At 46.6% G+C, this 17,771-nt stretch overlaps 1 protein-coding gene across 7 annotated transcripts in view; it reads left to right on the top strand.

Annotated features, from left to right (window-relative positions):
* PIGQ (phosphatidylinositol glycan anchor biosynthesis class Q) overlaps nucleotides 1-17,771 on the top strand; it is a 687,922-nt gene that overhangs the window by 471,334 nt on the left and 198,817 nt on the right. For all 7 annotated transcript variants that reach the window (XM_069646905.1, XM_069646901.1, XM_069646907.1 and 4 more), the window contains one exon: nucleotides 13,545-13,659. In XM_069646905.1, coding sequence (XP_069503006.1) covers nucleotides 13,545-13,659 — 115 coding nt within the window. The remainder of the gene's footprint in view (nucleotides 1-13,544; nucleotides 13,660-17,771) is intronic.

The following is a 17,771-nucleotide window of genomic DNA, read 5'->3' on the forward strand; positions in this document are numbered from 1 at the left end:
GTGCCGTTTCATCTGGCAGGGATAAAAAACACCATCGCCGACTCACTCAGCAGGGAGCTGCGCTCGTGCCACGAGTGGGAACTACGGCAGGATCTGGTGGATCGCCTCTTCCGACGGTGGGGCACACCCCAGATCGACCTGTTCGCGACGGCGACGAACACCAAGTGCCGGAGGTTCGCCAGCAGGTTTCTCCAGACGAGGAGCATGGCCGATGCTTTCTCGTTCCCCTGGGAGGGCCTGTTCCTCTACGCGTTCCCTCCTTTGCCTCTGCTTATCCGGCTCATCAACCAGCTCAAGAGGTCACGGTGCAGGATGATCCTCGTCGCACCTGCGTGGCCGAGGCAGATATGGTTCCCGGACTTGCTGGACTTGTCAGCGTCCTCGCCGATCAAGCTGCCGGCGGACGCGGATCTACTCTCCAGGGAAGGAGGCGCCATCCTCCACCACGACCCGAAGTCGCTGAACTTGCAGGCCTGGCTCCTGCAGCGCTAGAGTTTGGAGGATACGACATACCGGCCGATTGCAGAGAGGTTCTTGCAAAGGCCAGGGCGTCCTCGACTCTTAAATGCTACGGACACAAATGGAAGAGGTTCTCTGTCTGGTGCCGCGCACAGAAGATTAACCCTCTACGGATTACGGCTCCCCAAGTACTGCCGTACCTGCTGACGCTGGCCAAAGCTGGTCTGGCACACGCGTCCATCAAGATTCATCTTGCTGCGATCTCCCGATACACCAGAACCACGGGGCGGACGTCCTTGTGGTCTCATCGTCTGGTGAAAGAGTTCATGAAGGGACTGTTCAGATCGTTCCCGCCGGTGAAGGCTCCGGCCCCGGCGTGGGAGCTCAACGTGGTGCTGACCAAGCTCATGGGACCTCCGTTCGAGCCTCTGCACTCGGCCCCGTTGAAGTTTCTATCGTGGAAAACAGCTTTTCTTGTGGCCATCACCTCCGCACGACGAGTGGGAGAGATCCAGGCCCTTTCCTGCAAGGCCCCGTACTTGACTTTCCACGACACGAGGGTAGGGCTCAGGACGCACCCCTCCTTCATGCCCAAGGTACCGTCGGACTTCCATCTCAACGAACCCTTGGTGTTACCTGTGTTCTTCCCGTCGCCTTCGTCGCCGGCTGAGAGGACTTTGCACTCGCTGGATGTAGCTAGAGCGCTGAAGTTCTACGTGGACCGCACGAAGGGTTTTCGGAAGACGTCACAACTCTTTGTGAACTTTGGACCTGTCAATCAGGGGAAGGCTCTCTCGAAGGCTTCCATCTCCAGATGGCTCTCCGGCTGTATCATGTGCTGTCACCGGTTGGCAAACCGACCGCTGCCTGGCCGTCCGAGAGCCCATTCCACCAGAGCGATCGCAGCTACCACGGCGTTCCTATCTGGTGTGCCCCTGATGGACATATGCAGGGCTGCTACGTGGAGGTCGACGCACACCTTCACGAAATTCTACTGCGTCGACCGGGATTCCAGGGAGGAGTCCAGGGTCGGCCAAGCAGTGCTGCGCAACCTGTTCGCCTGAGGTGAGCCTGGTGAGGAGGTAAGATGCTTAATGTTGAGTTGATGTGATGCTTAATGTTGAGCCTTTGCCACCTCCCGTGGTTGTGCATGTGTGTACTGCTATGTATTCTTTATTCATGAGCATGTGAATCCATGCCAGACCCCATGCTGGAGAAGGAACAAGTTACTTACCTGTAACTGTTGTTCTCCAGCATGGGTCTGGCATGGATTCATATGCGAACCCTCCCGCCTACCCCTCTGCGGCTCTTCACTTGGTCATACTGCCACTTCACGTGCTTCCAAATCTGAAGATGGCTGCCAGAGGCGGTGCTTAGGTAGAGGGCAGTCATTGGCTGTGGTCAGTATGACGCAGAGACCAGTGATTGGTTATTACTACGAAAGACAGATCAGAAACGAAACTGATACTGGTTTTTTCTTTACCGAGGATTCCCAGCCTGACGACGGGGAATATTCATGAGCATGTGAATCCATGCCAGACCCATGCTGGAGAACAACAGTTACAGGTAAGTAACTTGTTCCTTATTCACTCACACCTATATTAACAAATGTCTACAATAAACACCTATATAGAAGAAACATAAAAAATGTAATACCTATGCCTGCTAAGGAAATCAACATAAACAATGGAATGAAATTGCGTTTCCACGCTAAGTTCAAATGTGCATGAATAAATAGAGGGAATAATGTTACTATTTTGTCCAGTTGCTCTCCTTGCTAAATATGCTGTATAAACATGCTTTTGGACCAGGCCTGAAAACTGCTCTAAACATGCTGCATAAAGAATGTGTATCACAGGTACATGAATCCCTCCATACATTTCTGGATACCATGCTCCATAGCTCAGGGGCAACGCATTTGTCTAGGCAGCAAGACAACGCAGTGCAACACTAGTTTGAATCCTGATCCTTTGCTTAGAAACCAATCTCTGGTATTAAGTGCCTTATAAAAGAATAATTATAATTATGTAATCAGCCAAAACTGCCAGTTACTCTTTTTTACACATATTGGTCAGGGTAGAGAACTGTTTGTTTGTGGGTGCATGTTTTTATGACTCTTAGTGATTTTTTTTTCTTTTTTAAAGGAGACCTTTTTTCTTTAAAAGTGTCTGAACCCTTTGCCTCATATCCATTTTTTCATAAGCAAAAACTTGAATTCATATGTGTTTCCATACTTTCGGTAGACATGTTTTCTTATATTTCTAGAACTGTTGCCAATACCTGTGTTGTTTCTGTTATGTATAAGATTGTATTGGGTTGCAGGAAGAGCGGGAAAAGGACTTAGAATGTATAATCGATAAGGAAACTGAAAAGGTATCCATCCAAACCAAGAAAGTGTCCATGCATTTTATACATATTAGCTACATGAAGGTGCATACATTTGCTCCCATGGCTTCCGGGTTGGGACCCAAATGTAAATGTGAGGATACCGACTTTGTACATTAAGCTTGGTTTTGTCCAGGTATTCAAAAACTTTGAACAGAAGTTGCTAACAGATTGTCTGAGATAGTGGAAGCTCTTACACACCCTGGACTGCTAACTTGCCTGTTGGGGGCATCTTTTGACTACTGGCAAAACCTTGGGGAGATTTATAAATGCGGCCCTACTTTTAGCTCGTCTGCAAATTATGATGACCTGTCTGCATTCCTTTGCCCCCACAGTCGCAATATGGTTTTCTGGTTTGATTTTGAAAAATAATTGTGAAGAAATGTATAGAGAATTAGGCCCACTTAAGTCACGCTCTAAAGTCATATGGGCACTTAGTCACTTCTTGAAAGTTATGGTACAGTAATGGAGATTTGGGAATATTTATTTGAAAATCAATGAACAGATCGAATCACACATTACATATTTTTTTATAATACCGCCTTTACTGCCGAGGCTCTAGGCCAAGTATCCAGTGCATGCACACTTTCTTGGCCACCAACTTGCAAAGAGCTTGCTGCCCATTCTAGGCAATTTCCACCTTGTGCAGCCTTGCGCAGTCTGTGTGGGAACCACTCCTAGATTCTAAATTTGTTGGCTTTCTGTATGCTGTTCATACTGTTTTGTGTGAATCTTCCGGCACAGAGGTACCTGCCAGGCCTTCAAGTGTGTTCAGTCTGACCACTAGCAGTTCTTTAGCACCTATACAAGGCTCTTTCGGTACCATAGAGGGGCTGGGGTCCACTGCTCTGGTCCACAAAGTTCTCTGTGACCGCTGCTGTTTATCATGGTTTGGCCTAATCCCTCAAACAGGCAGGGTTAGAACCACAGGTCAATCCTTTGGAGATAGAGAAGCACTACCTGGTTCTTTGGTACTGGAGTCTTTGGTGCCACGTGATAAAGCTTCCTTCACCTCTGTTAAAGTTCTGTATGCGTACATAAAGAGCAAGAAGAGGAAGCATGACTCAAAGCATAGTACTAGACCTGCCTCCCTGTACCAGAGTCATTTAGCTTGAATAGAGAACATCACAGAGACAAGTGAGAGTCCTGTAAGCAGCCCACAACTTATTTTTCTGCCTAAATGAATTATCCTGAGGATGTTTGGGATCATTATCCCTGAATGTGGATGGAATCCCTTCCAGAGACGGATGATCAAATTCCACATTTTCCAGCTTTTTTTTGCTGGCTCTACGGTTGTCTTTGCCTTAGCCTAAGGCGTTGTCAGAACTTGCTTCTTCCAGGCGTAGAGGCAGCACAAACGCAGCTAAAACGCCTCCCTCCCCGTTAGGTCGCAGTACCTGGAGATAGACAGCACAGGCAACCTTGACCCTTCGGGGAAAGAGGGTTAGGGTCCGTTGGTTGGATAGGTAAGGAAGTTAGGAACACCGGAAAAAGGTTTAGGTAGTGGTTCTGGATGGGAAGGGGGAATGTCAGGGTCACATGCTCCTCGGCTCCTGCTCCATGAATTCGCCGCCCATGCACTCCTGCTCTCACCACTCACTCTTTCACTGAATGCTTGAGTTCACCTCGGGCTTTTGTACTGGAGCCCCTCACCAGGACATCACAAGTAAACACATTGACTTCAGATTAGCCCCACATTGCAGCATGCGGGATTCCAAAACTGCATTACTTCATGCAGCATCTATAGCAATTGCCCAACTTCCCACCCAAACCTGCATTCACTTCATGCAGTACCAATGGGAATTGCCCCAAAGCAATAATGTACTTAGCTTCGGTTTCTGCCTGAGTCCACAGCCTTTCTGGCCTTTTCGTGTTGATTGGCCACAAACTTCTCCTAGATTTCCTGTCTCTCTGTAAGAGCAAAATTAGAGTCAATATCTGTGCGTGCTGTGCGCGTGATTGGTTAGTGGCTTCTGAATACCCTGCACGGCGAGAAGCGCCGGTCCGGAGTCATGCGACTATACTGTTGATCACATTGAAACATGCGGGCATTGTTAGTTCGAGTCTCATGCGTGGTTAGGGACGTTATTACTTCTAGCGTTCCCTGCAAGAGTTTTGCGCTCCGGCTCGCGGTGGGCTGGTGGGTCTCTGCGCCGCTTCTACTGCGTAGCCCCCCCTCGGGTATGAAGTGCAAGGTAAGGCTTTGTACTTATCTCTGCCTTGTACGCGGGGCCTGGGGTTTGCAGGCGTCGGGCGGAATCGCCCCGCGTAAGCTTGCCTCCGGAGCTCCTGAGAACACGTCTTTCCAGGACGCCAGTCAGGATTGCGAGCGGCTCCCCACGGGCGCGGCTCGCGCATGCGCGCTGATGCGGGCGCGGTCGGGGCGTGGCAGTCTTCCTCCGAGCGGGCCCAAGCGGCGAGCGGCCCGCTGGGAAAGGAAGTTCCCGGGCTGTTCTCCATCCCTGGACCACGGTCCTACAAAAAGGGTGGAGAACACGCCTGGAGTACTTGGTGGAGTGCTTTCTGGTTGCTTGTCCGCCCCCCAGGCTAACCATAAGGGCATTTACCCCCAGACCAGCCCCAGCCCTGACAGGCGTGGAACAGATCTTTCAGCCTGTGATTATAATATCTAAAAGCTACCATTCCTTCTGAGCTGGTCATACCTCCTACATGTTTTCTCAGTCCTTATCCACATTACGTGGGCTCTACCTGCTCTCCAGTGTACTTCCATTATTCAACTGAGGAAGGGGTTGGGCCCCTGACCACCCACATATTGGAATTGGACCAGCTCCTATAAGTTTCCTCCTCAGACCAATTCCTGGACCTTTTCACATAAATACTTGGAGATAGTCACTCATAACCTGGTTAATCTGTAGGTTCTGGTGCCCTTGCATACTCAGGCTATCCATTCTGCAGTAGCTCCAGTGACAAAAGTACTCAAGGACATATCATCTTTTAAGGAGGAGCTGCACGGTCTGCCTGACAGGATGTTTAGTACGTGATCCGGAAGGCTTTAACCTTGGCTTCTCCTGATAAACCACCAGGCTTGGAGCTTTTGTCCAACATCAAAGAGTTCACTTATTTTGTACCTCCTAGGTCATGTTTGTCAAACTTTGCAGCTCACCCATGGAAAACACCTTACTCTGAGCCTGCTTCCTCAAACGTCTTGTATAAAAAATGTACGGCTTCAAAAGAGGACTTGTTTGTCCAAGGCCACTTGTCTGTCCAATCAGCTGTTTGCTAAATTTTGGGAGAGGGACGTTCATAGCTGCCTAGGTTATATACTCTCTGGGCAAGGAGATCAAGTCCTGGGACGTGTCGGATAAGGAGAGCAAGGCCTGTGACTTGGCTGGTAAGAACATTCATCTGATCTCATGTTCTGCCTTTAGACAGGTCAAAAATACCTATGACTAAGTCCCCTGTCTGGCCCTTACGGCGGGTGAGAGTGTAGCCACTTTTTGGAAGGTGCAACTACCTACACCGTGATACAATCGCTGGAGTAGGTATGGGGACAATCCCCAGGCTACCTGCCTCAACCTACATGCGGAACACAGATGATCGCCACATGAACCTGTGTATGTCTCTGCCCCTTTACCTTCACGACTGATCCAGTTTTGCTACTAGGACTATTGGTGAGGACCAGGGGCTTTGCAATGGTTCTAGAATATCGGAAGCTAGCATTTTCTACACTTCTTGTCGTCTACTTCTCTACAGGTTTCCGGAAATCGATAGGGTTTTAAATTGACAACTTTATCAGGAGGACTATGGATGTAGTGAAAACAACTTTTACTCTTCCTGGTTCTCTGTCAGAAACGTCTGGGGACTGATTTAACAGGGTCTGAATGGCCCGTTTCTTATTGGGTGACGGATCAGCAGGTACTAACTCAATCCCATCTACTTCATCTGCCAGGAGACTGCCATTAACATAGAATTTGTCTCAACTGGATCCTTCCTCCATTCCTTCAATAGATTGATGTGATAAATCTGTGTTTTGGCCCTTCTATCTGGCTATGATACCCGATAATTCCAGGGTCGTGTTTGTTCAAGAATCTTATAGGGACCATGCCAACGGGAGAGCATTTTATGTTCAGAGGTTGAAAGGAGTTCCAACACTTTCTGATCAACAGAAAAGGAACAGGTGATGATGTTTCAATCATAGCTGGCCTTTTTTTTAACATGTTTATTTTAAATAGGTTGCACAAGTGATGACAATACAGGGATATAGTAGACCCAGAATGGTCTTATGTTCTAATCCAGTATGACTGAGTGAGCGTAGTCCGGATACCCCAGAGAGCATTCCCCCCCCTCACCACCCTTCGCCCCCAATTCAACTCCCCTCCCGGTCCGGTTAGGTGGGCTTGTCTGTATTTGGCGCCATGCTCGCATGTAGGGCCCATTCAGTAGATCGAGGTTTATGGGTCATTGCTGGGAAATTCTGAGTCTAGGAGTGGGGCCCAAGTGTCCGCAAATCGGTGTAGGAGGCCTGCCTTGGCCACCGTAACTTTTTCTGCGACCAGTACATCCCAGAGTTTGATCCACCAAAGAGTCAATGAGGGGCCCTCGGTTGTCTTCCAGGTAGGGCAATTGTGATTTTCCCTGCCAGTAAAAGCTGCGTAAGGAGGTTAGCTGTTCTCCCCAATCTTGGGTAAACCCCTGGTGCTGGGGCACCTAGCAGAATGGTTTCCAGCACACTCGGGAGCACCACATGGGTAATGTCTTTTATAACAGAAATGCATTGGGCCCAGAAGGATTGTACAGTGGGGCATGTCCACCACATATGAAAGTGTGATCCTTGTTGTCCACATTTGTGCCAACACTGGGGGTCAAGGGCTTGATTAAAGCGATGGAGGCGGGCTGGAGGGTGGTACCATCGCAGAAGTAATTTGTGGGCACGTTCCCGATTTGTAATACAAAAGGAAGAGGAGTGAGTTCTAGACCATATGTCCACCCACGTTTGGTCTTCCAAAGGGTGACCTAGATCCACCTCCCATTGTGCCATGTAGGGTGCTCTCATGGTAAGTGTAGCAACCTGCAACAGTTTGTAAAGCGTGGAGATTTTCCTCCGCAGAGGCAGGTCCAGTAGGGTGAGTTCAAGGTGGCTGGGGGCCCGCGTTGCTTGTCGAGTTTGGGGATGGGAGCACCAGTGTTGAAGTTGCACATAGGAAAACCTGTTTGTTTCAGTTAGTTGAAAGGTTGCTTTGCATTGTTCAAAGGAGCGAGGTTGGCCATCTTCAAAGAGCTGTCCCAGGGATTCAAGCCCCACAGTAGTCCAGTTTTTAAAGTTCAGTGGGTGAAAGCCCAGAGAAATAGCTGGGTTGTGGAAGATCAGGGAGGGGGTACCCAAGCCGCAGGGGATGCCTTTATATTTAAGCACCCAATCCCACGTTTTGAGAGTGTGCTTAGTGGAAGCTAGGATCCCAACCCAGGTTCGCCGCAGCAAGGGCAGGATATGTGGGAGAAAACAAAGGTGGAGTGTGAGGCGGGATTGTTGTAACTCTACCCATTTCGGACGCCTGGAGATTATGGCCCACGCCAGAACATGTGCCAGTTGTGATGCTACTTGGTATTTGCGTAGGTCGGAAACCCCCAAGCCTCCCAGTCTAGAGCTGCCCATCATAGTCTTTGGGAGATCCTCGCTTTCCTACCTTTCCTGATAAAGCCAAGCATTTTCCTCTGCATATGTAGGGGGGGGGAGGGGCAGTGGATTCGAAATGGGGAGAGAGGAGCCGGCATAGAGAAATCGTGAGAGGAGATTCATCTTGCAGGCGGTGATCGGCCCAATGAGCGAGATCTCCTGTGAAGTCCAACACTCAAGGTCTTTCTCTAGCTCTTTGAAGAGCGGGGGGGAAATTCAGGTAGGGAATAGAATTCTCACTCCATTGGATTGGGCATGACGGTTCTAAGGCCGCTCCTTCCCCCGATTCCAGATCTATCCCCAAGGCCACCGATTTCCCAAAATTAATAGCAAAGCCCGCCACCCTTCCAAATCTGCAGAGCTCTTTAAGTGCTGAGGTGAGGCGGGGCGAATGTCTGTTTTGGAAAGCATCATGTCATCCGCATAAAGTGAAATCTTGTGCTGGGAGGCGCCAATGGGAAGGCCCTTGATGTCCGGATCCGACCGGACCCTCCGAGCGAGGGGCTCCATTACCAGGCTAAAGAGGAGAAGGGGACAAGGGGCATCCCTGCCTGGTTCCACAGGTTAAGGGAATCTGGCCTGGTAGATTGTGATTAACCCGAAGGAGTGTTTTAGGGGACCGATATTTTGCCAAGACCAGTTTGTGAAAAGTTTGGGCCAAAACGAAAGGTTTCCAAGGTGAGTTGTAAAAAGGTCCAGTCTACCTTGTCGAAGGCTTTAGTAGCATCCAGAGCCAGCAATGCTAGTTTATGTGAGTCTTGGATTGCGATATCCACCAGGTTCAGGGCCCTGCGGATATTGTCCCCAGTTGACCTATGCGTTATGATGCCCGCTTGGTCTGGGTCTATCAAGTTGGGCAAGACGCTCGCCAAGCGATTCGCTAAGACTGTTGAATAAATGTTTGTATCAATGTTCAATAGGGAGATGGGTTTATATGAGCTATTTTCCTTGGGGTCTTTGCCGGATTTAAGCAAGAGCACAGTTATGGATTCTTGCATTAATGTAGTGATGGATCCTGAGGCACCAAATTAATTACAGAGGGCTGTTAATGGGGCTACCAGTTTGGGGTGAAATATTTTATAAAATCTTGTTGTGAAACCGTCTGGACCTGGTTTCAAGGACTTAATGGCCATTTCCACCTCCTTACCTGTGACTGGGGCATCTAGATTCTCTCTGTCGGGCTCTTCAAGGTGTGGGAGGGCGGCACCCTGCAAGTACCGCTGTTGTTCTGCTTTGTCCCGATGTGTCACCGACATTGTTTCGCAGAGATGGGCCACTGCTAATCGTAGCTTGTCTCGGTCCGCATATTGGATCTTGCCCTTTGGCTCGCGGAGGCCCACTATTGTGTTTTTCCTCTGTGCTTTCGCCAATTTCTCCACCAGGAGTTTGTTTGCTTTATTGTTCCTGGCATAATAGCCCTGCTTGGATTTAGCCAGCAAGTGTGCCGTGTCCTCAGCGTAACGGGGTTCTAGCTTCCTCCGGGCTAGTTGCAGGGCGCGTTGTGTTCTCGGGGACCAGCCCTTTTGTTTATGGTGAGCCTCGGCTATCTGGACCTCTTCTTCAAGGTTCCTGTGGGTCTGCTGCTTGCATTTATGGAACACTGCTCAGTGTGCAATTAGTAGTCCCCGCACAACTGCCTTCATGGCGTCTCACGTATTAGCCAGGAAAGTGTCTTCCGTCGTGTTTTCCCAAAAGAAATTTCTGATTACTGTGGCTATGGCATGTCATTCAGGATGGGGTCAAATAAGTTACAACTGCGTTGAGGAGATGGATCCGGATCATGAGCTTGCAGCGTCAACTTGATCGGAGCATGATCACAGAGCACCTTTGATCCTATGGCCACATTGTTGACAATGGCAAGGATTTGTGGGGAGGCCAGTATAAGGTCAATGCGGGATAAAGTTAGTTGCGCATGCGAGAAGAAAGAGAAGTCTTTTTTGCCGTGGTGAAGCACTCTTCACGTGCCCACCACCCCCAGAGTTTGCAGCAGATGGAGAAGACTTATAGCAAGCTTAAAGTCTTTGGGGGTCAGCAGATGTGATCTGTCCCAGACAGGGTCTCGGACCCCATTTAAGTCTCCTCCTATGATAATGTGGCCTTCAACAAAGGGAAGGAGGGTCTCGCCCAATGCCTCATAGAATGCCTCCTGTCCTTCATTAGGGGCATGAACCGAGACCAAGGAGTATAGCTGTCCATATGTAAAGCCCTTAACCGCCGTGTAGTGTCCCTCTGGGCACTGTAGGGTGTCTAATATTTTGGGTCGGACAATCCTGGCAAAGAGGATGGCAGTACCCCATTTTTTGGTTCCATGGGAGGCCAAATATTGGAGCGGGAAATTCCTGTCACAAAGACGTGTGAAGCCGGGGGCAGTAGGTGAGTTTCTTGCAAGAAGACTACTCAGCCTTCCATGTCCTGAAGCCGTTTCAGTACAGATTTCCGTTTAGAGGGGGAGTTCAGGCCTTTAATGATCAGCGAGATAAAATACAGTTTCTGATGTGGTGGGGGTACTCCTAGGGTGTCCGTACTCTGTGGATGCAGGGCCAAGTGCGAGAGTGCCTCAGTCGCCATCAAGGGCTTTTATCATCTTGCTGTCCTAATGCAACCAGGGTTTTAACATAAGCTTCCAACGTGAAGCTACAACGTCAAATTTGTGGGAAGCCGACCTTTTTCTGTCAGCGTATCCCCACAGCTGGCCTTTTGATGTTCTTGGGATTTACTAAAATGTGATTGGACTATAGACCCAACCACCGCCATATGTCCCTTTAAGCTCTGAGCAGTCTGGCATAGGGGTAATATGGCCTCTTTCCATGTTTCTCCCAGCATATCGAGAACATCCCTAGGGTCTCGTTCATAGAGAAGCTCAAATGGGTAGAAGCCTAGGGAGGATTGGAGTGTTTTCGAACAGCAAATAGGGCCCACGGTAGCATAGTGCCCCAATTTCTCCCAACAGCCTCTACTAACTTCTTAAGGACAGTTTTTAAGGTCTTATTAAATCGTTCTACTAACACGTCAGTTTGTGGATGAGGCACCAAAGTTCTGAGGGTTTTGATATGTAGGACAAACTTCTTTTACTTCCGTCATAAACCAGCTCATGAAAGTGGTTCCCTGGTCAGTCAGGATTTCTTTAGGGACGCCCACACGGGACAACAAGGGAAGCAAATGTTTGAGGATTTGTTGTGTAGTGTTAGACCTCATAGCGAAAGCCTCTGGATATTTAGTGACATAACCCAATATGACTAAGATGTATCGGTTTCCTTGTTTGGAAGGTTCCAGAGTCCCTGCAATGTCCATTCCTATTCTTAAAAAGGGTATATCAATAATAGGAAGTGGTTGTAGGGGAACCACTCTCCTATCGCAACGTGGTACTACAGTTTGAGAGCGGGAGTCCCATCCATTCCAAAATCACCCCTGTAGTAAGCCATGTTTGAGGCAAGAAAAGGGACCCTCCTTAGTTCTTCCTTTTTCCTCAGGAATAACTTTGAGTAAGGCATCTGCTAACACTGGGTCATTACGGTCTGCAAAGGCCAAATCAGCAATTATTTCAGTATCATCTTCACCAGGGGAAATCTTTCTTCGCTCAGGGGTGATATATGGTTCTCTATCTGCCTCCCCGAAACCCTTTGTTTCTCTCTTTGTTTCGGGAGGATAGCTCAGGGGCAACGTGTTCGCCTTGGAAGCAAGATGACACAGATCAACACAGGTTCTATCCCCAGGTCTGCACTTAGAAACCTCTGGGTATTAAGCGCTTTATAAATAACCTGTCATAGCTCTCGGTATCTTCTAGTTTGGTTTTATCTCTTATTTTGGGGAACAGTGCTTTCTCCAATATAGCTTGAGCTGCTTTGTCGCTGGCCTTGACGTGATAGGGTTGCTTACCATTGTTTTGTAGCATTATTTTGACATCCCCTCTAAAGTCTGAGTCTGACACCTGCCATTACATCTAGCCCACACTTCGAAGCCAGACCAGACTTTGAGGCCAACCTGTTGTCAGTCCCAGAGGGGGCGGATCAGTACTAAATCCGTTGGTATTAACTGTCTTTCGCCTGGTTGTAGGACTGCTTCCCTACTACTGGAAAGATCAAATCCTATTGGCTCCTTAGTGGTGACTGAGGGAGAACTAGCACGCTCACTAATTTTGGTAAGTAAGGTTCCCCCAGTTTGTATCAACCCGGTCTGATCGCATTCCTAACACCATAAGGGTGCAGAAGTAAGGCATGTTTTAAATTGGAAACTATTATTATTCAAGAAATGCCTGTCTGTCCCTAAAACTAAGAGGAGTTTCCCTGCCTCAAAGAGAATGAAGGAAATTGTCAGAATGTCCAAAACAAACAAAGTTTGCCCCTGTCTTGTCTCAAAAGCCTACCTTTGTCCCCAACACTAATAACTTAAACCAACTGTGCAAGTATGATATCTTCTAAAGTAAAGTGTTCATTGTGGTTCCAACCAACAGAAAGGTGTCCAGTCTCTTATGTAGTTAAAACTGGCGAAATAAAAAAATGTTCACAAATGTAGAACTCCAAGGGTCCGGTCCTGATCCTTTTCCCTATGTTCCTTCCTGTTCTACTTTCTTTCCTTGTGGGCCTCTCTGGCCTGTATTTTCGTAAGCAAATGGGTTATACTGCGTTCTCTGAGAATGGTTGTGTCCAATCCCATAAGGGGCTTCCTCCCCCATGTGATCCTCCCTCAGTGCACCATCCCCAAGTTCACTTTTGTACTGTGGGCGCACTGCCTGGGCCATGGGAAAGGTCTCCCCTTATGGCAGAAGGGAAGACATTACTCAGATTAGTCACAGCTGACAGTTATATATGCCTTCATTTCCCTAAAGCCAGAGCTTTAGACAGCTCAGAAACAATAGGTTTTCAGAGAGAAGCCATCCTCAGGGAGCTAAAGGTCTGGCCTTTGTCTATGTAGAAGTCAAGTAGAAGGGTAGTATTTTGGCTTTTGTTGGGGGAGGATTTCCTTTAAACCTGTAGGTATGAGAGGATTTGTTATTACTTTGATACATGCTAGTCAGGATGAAGGATTTGTCATTCAATCCCATGAAGTCTTGTTTTTCTCTTCGTAGCTGCGGCTCCTCGTAGTGCTGGTGCAAGCTGTTATTCATCTCCTGGTGGACCTCATTGTTTGCCTTCCACTATATTCAGTTGGGCTTCGTCTTTGTCGCTCCTACAGACTAGCAGGTAAGTGCATCACTTTGCCAAATGCATCTGTCATCCGAGCGCTTCTGTCCTATTGCCACTGTAAACTGCTCCTGCCAATTTTCTCTGTCCCATTTGTCCAACTTCTGGTTCACAATTGCTGTATCTGTTCAGGTCACATTCTCTCTAGCCTCACCAAATATGCCGGCATCATTTTCTGAGAAGTTTGGTGATCTTGTACAGTGTTGCACTCGAATTAATACCCTGTCAAGGAAAAAAATATATATTTAAAAGAAAAACATGTGATTCTATTTGACCCTGATGAGTAAAGAAAATGTAATTAGTTTCCACATTTCTTGTTTTATGTATTTGTTCATTAACTCTCATTGTTGCATATAAAAATACTGAGTTGCACATGTGGTAAATTTTTTAAATATATATATTTAGCCTGAATGTGCTACTACCTCATCAAGCTAATACCTAATAAGAGAAAATAGACATTTCATACAAATCAAAAAACGGTTTATACAATTCAAAGGGTAGGAGCGCAATGCACCGGTCAACCAACCTGACACTAGCCTAACATCATGAATGTATAAGTAAAATAGAAACAGGGGACCATCCTACAATTATCAATCAAATCTATACAAAACTGAAGCAATGTTCCAAAGTTGTAGACAAGCCGTTCTATTTAATTGATTGCTGCCAACACGTGTTTCAACCTTTACTATCCAGGTTGTCTTTAGCACCTTGTACAGTGATGGCCTGCGAAGAGAGGGCTTGCAGGGTGTGGAAACCAGGAGAGACAGGATTCCTTCCTAGCAATGTTATTTATTATGTGCCTTGGTGAACTGAGTTGTTAGCTTCCAAGTGAGGTTGCCATGGTTTTATTCCAGTCACAGTTTGCTCGATAGGTGATAGACCTTACACAGCTAAGCTCTGAACCCCCACCCCCTCCATCTACACTGCTAAAAGTCTGGATTTAGTATATTTTGGGCTTGTTTTAAGTCAAAGCAGGAAGCGCTAACTGGTCATTATTCTCATACATGGCAGTGCAGACATTGCAGCTTTATGCCCAAAAAATCTCTGGACATGAGAGGAACCTGAAGTTGAATAATCCCAAAATAGGAATCCTGATATGGCAACAACGAACAATACAATGGTTGTCTGCCCCAGGGTTTAAGTAGACAGGCTGTATCATTGCATTAGTTTGGACACGCTGTTTCATGCATTACTTCAGCAGCTATTGCTAATTGGAGTGATAATATCACTTTTTTTTAAAAAACTGTTTTTAAATGTTATTCTGTTTATTACAAACTTTTAAAATATGTCTACATTCATCTTTCCTCTCATTAATCATTTCATGAGGTCACATTTGTCATTTGATGTTAACAGTTCATCTTCAACGGTCAGTCTTTACAATTTCATGGAATAAAGAGTGAGTCCTTTTTTTGTTTTCTACAAGTTTTTAACTCTGTATCATCTTTTGTTAACAGGTCACTCACTTGAACTAGATAAAGGTTAGTGTATAGGTTAGTTTTTTGTTTGTTCCATCTGAGAGCACCGACCACCAATCTTCACCGCACATAGATGATCTTTCTAGTATATAGACTTCCAAGTGCCTAGTTCTCAATATTTTAAGTGCAGCAGGGCAGAATAAAATGAAATGCTTCAGGGTTTCATCTGCGCAGTTACTTAGTCTGCACTTAGGATCAACTGGTAGGTTGTTTTCCCTCGAGCATTGTCTCTTTGGTTTCAAACAAGTTTAACTGAAATTTCATAAATATGGCTCTTTGAAGGTTGTTTGGGAACTTCTCCAAACAACTGAGTAGCTTATTCAGTGCTCTTGTCTCCAAAGCAACATATTGCATGAATCTGTGGCGTGATCTCTGATCAACAGTGTTCACCAAATCCTGTAGCCACAATTCTTTTTTAACTGAATTTGGATTTGCTAATAGTGTGTTATCAGTGTTAAGGTCGTCGAGGAGATTTTCGCACCTATCAGCCCATTGACATAGAATTGTTTTGTTCCTATTGCTCTTGGGTTATGCAGTATGTCAAATTGTGGAGGCCGGTCTTCAGCAATCATTTTTCTCTACGGCCACAGCATGTTCCAGGCCACTCTGGCATTTATAGAAGTGAGCCCTATCTCGTATCGAATGCACGCAGTAGGAACACCATTAGGAAGTCACAGCACTGTCCGCCCAAATGTGTTTTCAAAAAGATCCCATAATGAGTGCTAGCTGCCCAGTGCACATTCTGCTCCATGAATCGGGGCTGGCACGACCTTTTGCTTGTAAAAGTGGACTGTTGGTTTTAATGAAAATGTGCCATATTTTCTGTTTATTGCTAGGCCTTGGGCAGATAGTTGTTTACATTTTACTTTTGCCATGTTCACCCATGGACCATCGTTAATACTGCTGTTGATCCACATGCCAAGATATTGAATTTGGTTCACACATCTGAGGGTTTCTTTCCCCAAGTGCCACAGTGGCTTCTTTTTGGACACTCCTTTTTTTTCTTAGATTTTGAAGGATTAAGATTTCAGATTTCGTGGGATTTATCTTAAACCCGTTAGTGGCCACATACTTTTCCAGCGCAGAGAATTTTTGTTGGAGGCCAATAGGGGTGACATCTAGAAGAACCAGGTAGTCTGCTTATAACATCCAACCAAGGTGGTTCCCGTTGATTTTTGGTGTGAACACAACCACATCTCCCAAGCTTGCTCCATTGTCTGATATGAACAAGTTGAACAGGCTGGAGGCCAATGAACACCCTTGTTTGATGCCTCTAAGTCTTAATGGGGGTAGACCGAGTTCCTGCACAATCAAGTTGAATACTTATTTCTGTTCCCGAGTGCAGTTCTTTAAGAGCTCCAATCAAACTTGCTGGACATTTTCAATGTTTCAATTTTGTCCACAGGAGCTCCCTGTCAACACTGTTGAAGGTGTGTGGGCCAGGTCGAAGAACACAAGATATATTTTCATTCCTTGCCGAATTGCCTTCATCTTTAGCAAGTTGATTATTAGTAGGTCCAGCCCACACCCCACGCCTTTAATAAACCCGGTTTGCCTTGAGTCATATGTGCCGGAGGTTTTTATCCATGATGTTAAAGGGTGTGGCAATTGGGTGGCAAAGAACTTTCCTACAACATCGAGGAAGGAAATTGGGCGGTATTTCTTTGGCTCTGATCTTTGGCCTTTTTTAAATATGGGGACCAAGATTGCGCACCTCCACGACTCCGGAATAGTACAATTGTCCAAAATCAATTTGAAGAGCAAGGAGCAAAAATTGGCCCACTTCTCTGGCTTTTCTTTGAGCGTTTTGTTTGTCAGGCCATCAGGAACTGGAGCTCGAGAGTAGCTGATTTGGGAGATGTTCTTCAAGATGTCTTCTCTCTCCATTTGGATCTTCCATCGCTTCAGGACTGGAGGTTCTGGGTCTTGTATAGAGCCGTGCTTCGCAAATAATGTGTTACAATGGTGGATCCACTGGGTCTCTAGACCATATTGCTCACAAAAGCTTTTTGCAGGCATTAGTGTAGTTTTGGAGCTTCCAAAAGTCCCTTGTGTTTTTATGCGTCTGGATATTCATCATGACCTCTGCATCGCACTCTTGTAGTATGTGTCTATGTGCGATTATCCAGTTTTTGTACTGTTGTTTGGACTTTCTTAGCTCTTTTTGTTCGCTCTTTACACCGCTCTTCATAATGCATCTGAATTTTTCCAAAGTTCTCTTTTCTTCATCAGGATCTCGATGTCATAGACATGTCGTTTTTTAAACATCATTTGGCGCAAACCTTGCATACTCTGTGTATTGGTCTAGCAAGGCGCAGTACTCGATTTTATCTTGGTCATTTTCATTTGTGTCATTTTGCAAAGATCTTGTGATGTGATCCACTTTATTAGCGTCCATCTTCAATCTATTTCTACCAGGTTCTATGATTATTGGTTGGGTCCATGTGGCTCTGCCACTGTTAAACTTTACTGTGAGTTATTTCTACAAGGTTATGATAGCTCTGGTCCATGCAGATGACATGCAATGCAGCAACTCATTGGGCATTTTGGTCTGACACAAAAAAGTGATCAATAATTGATTCTTGTTGATTTATTTCCCCAAGTAGCTCGTGGAGGAATATCGCCAGAGATGTTTCT

The sequence above is a fragment of the Ambystoma mexicanum genome, chromosome 2q (assembly GCF_040938575.1).
Source record: "Ambystoma mexicanum isolate Mex_15411 chromosome 2q, UKY_AmexF1_1, whole genome shotgun sequence".
In the NCBI taxonomy this organism is placed as follows: Eukaryota; Metazoa; Chordata; class Amphibia; order Caudata; family Ambystomatidae; genus Ambystoma; species Ambystoma mexicanum.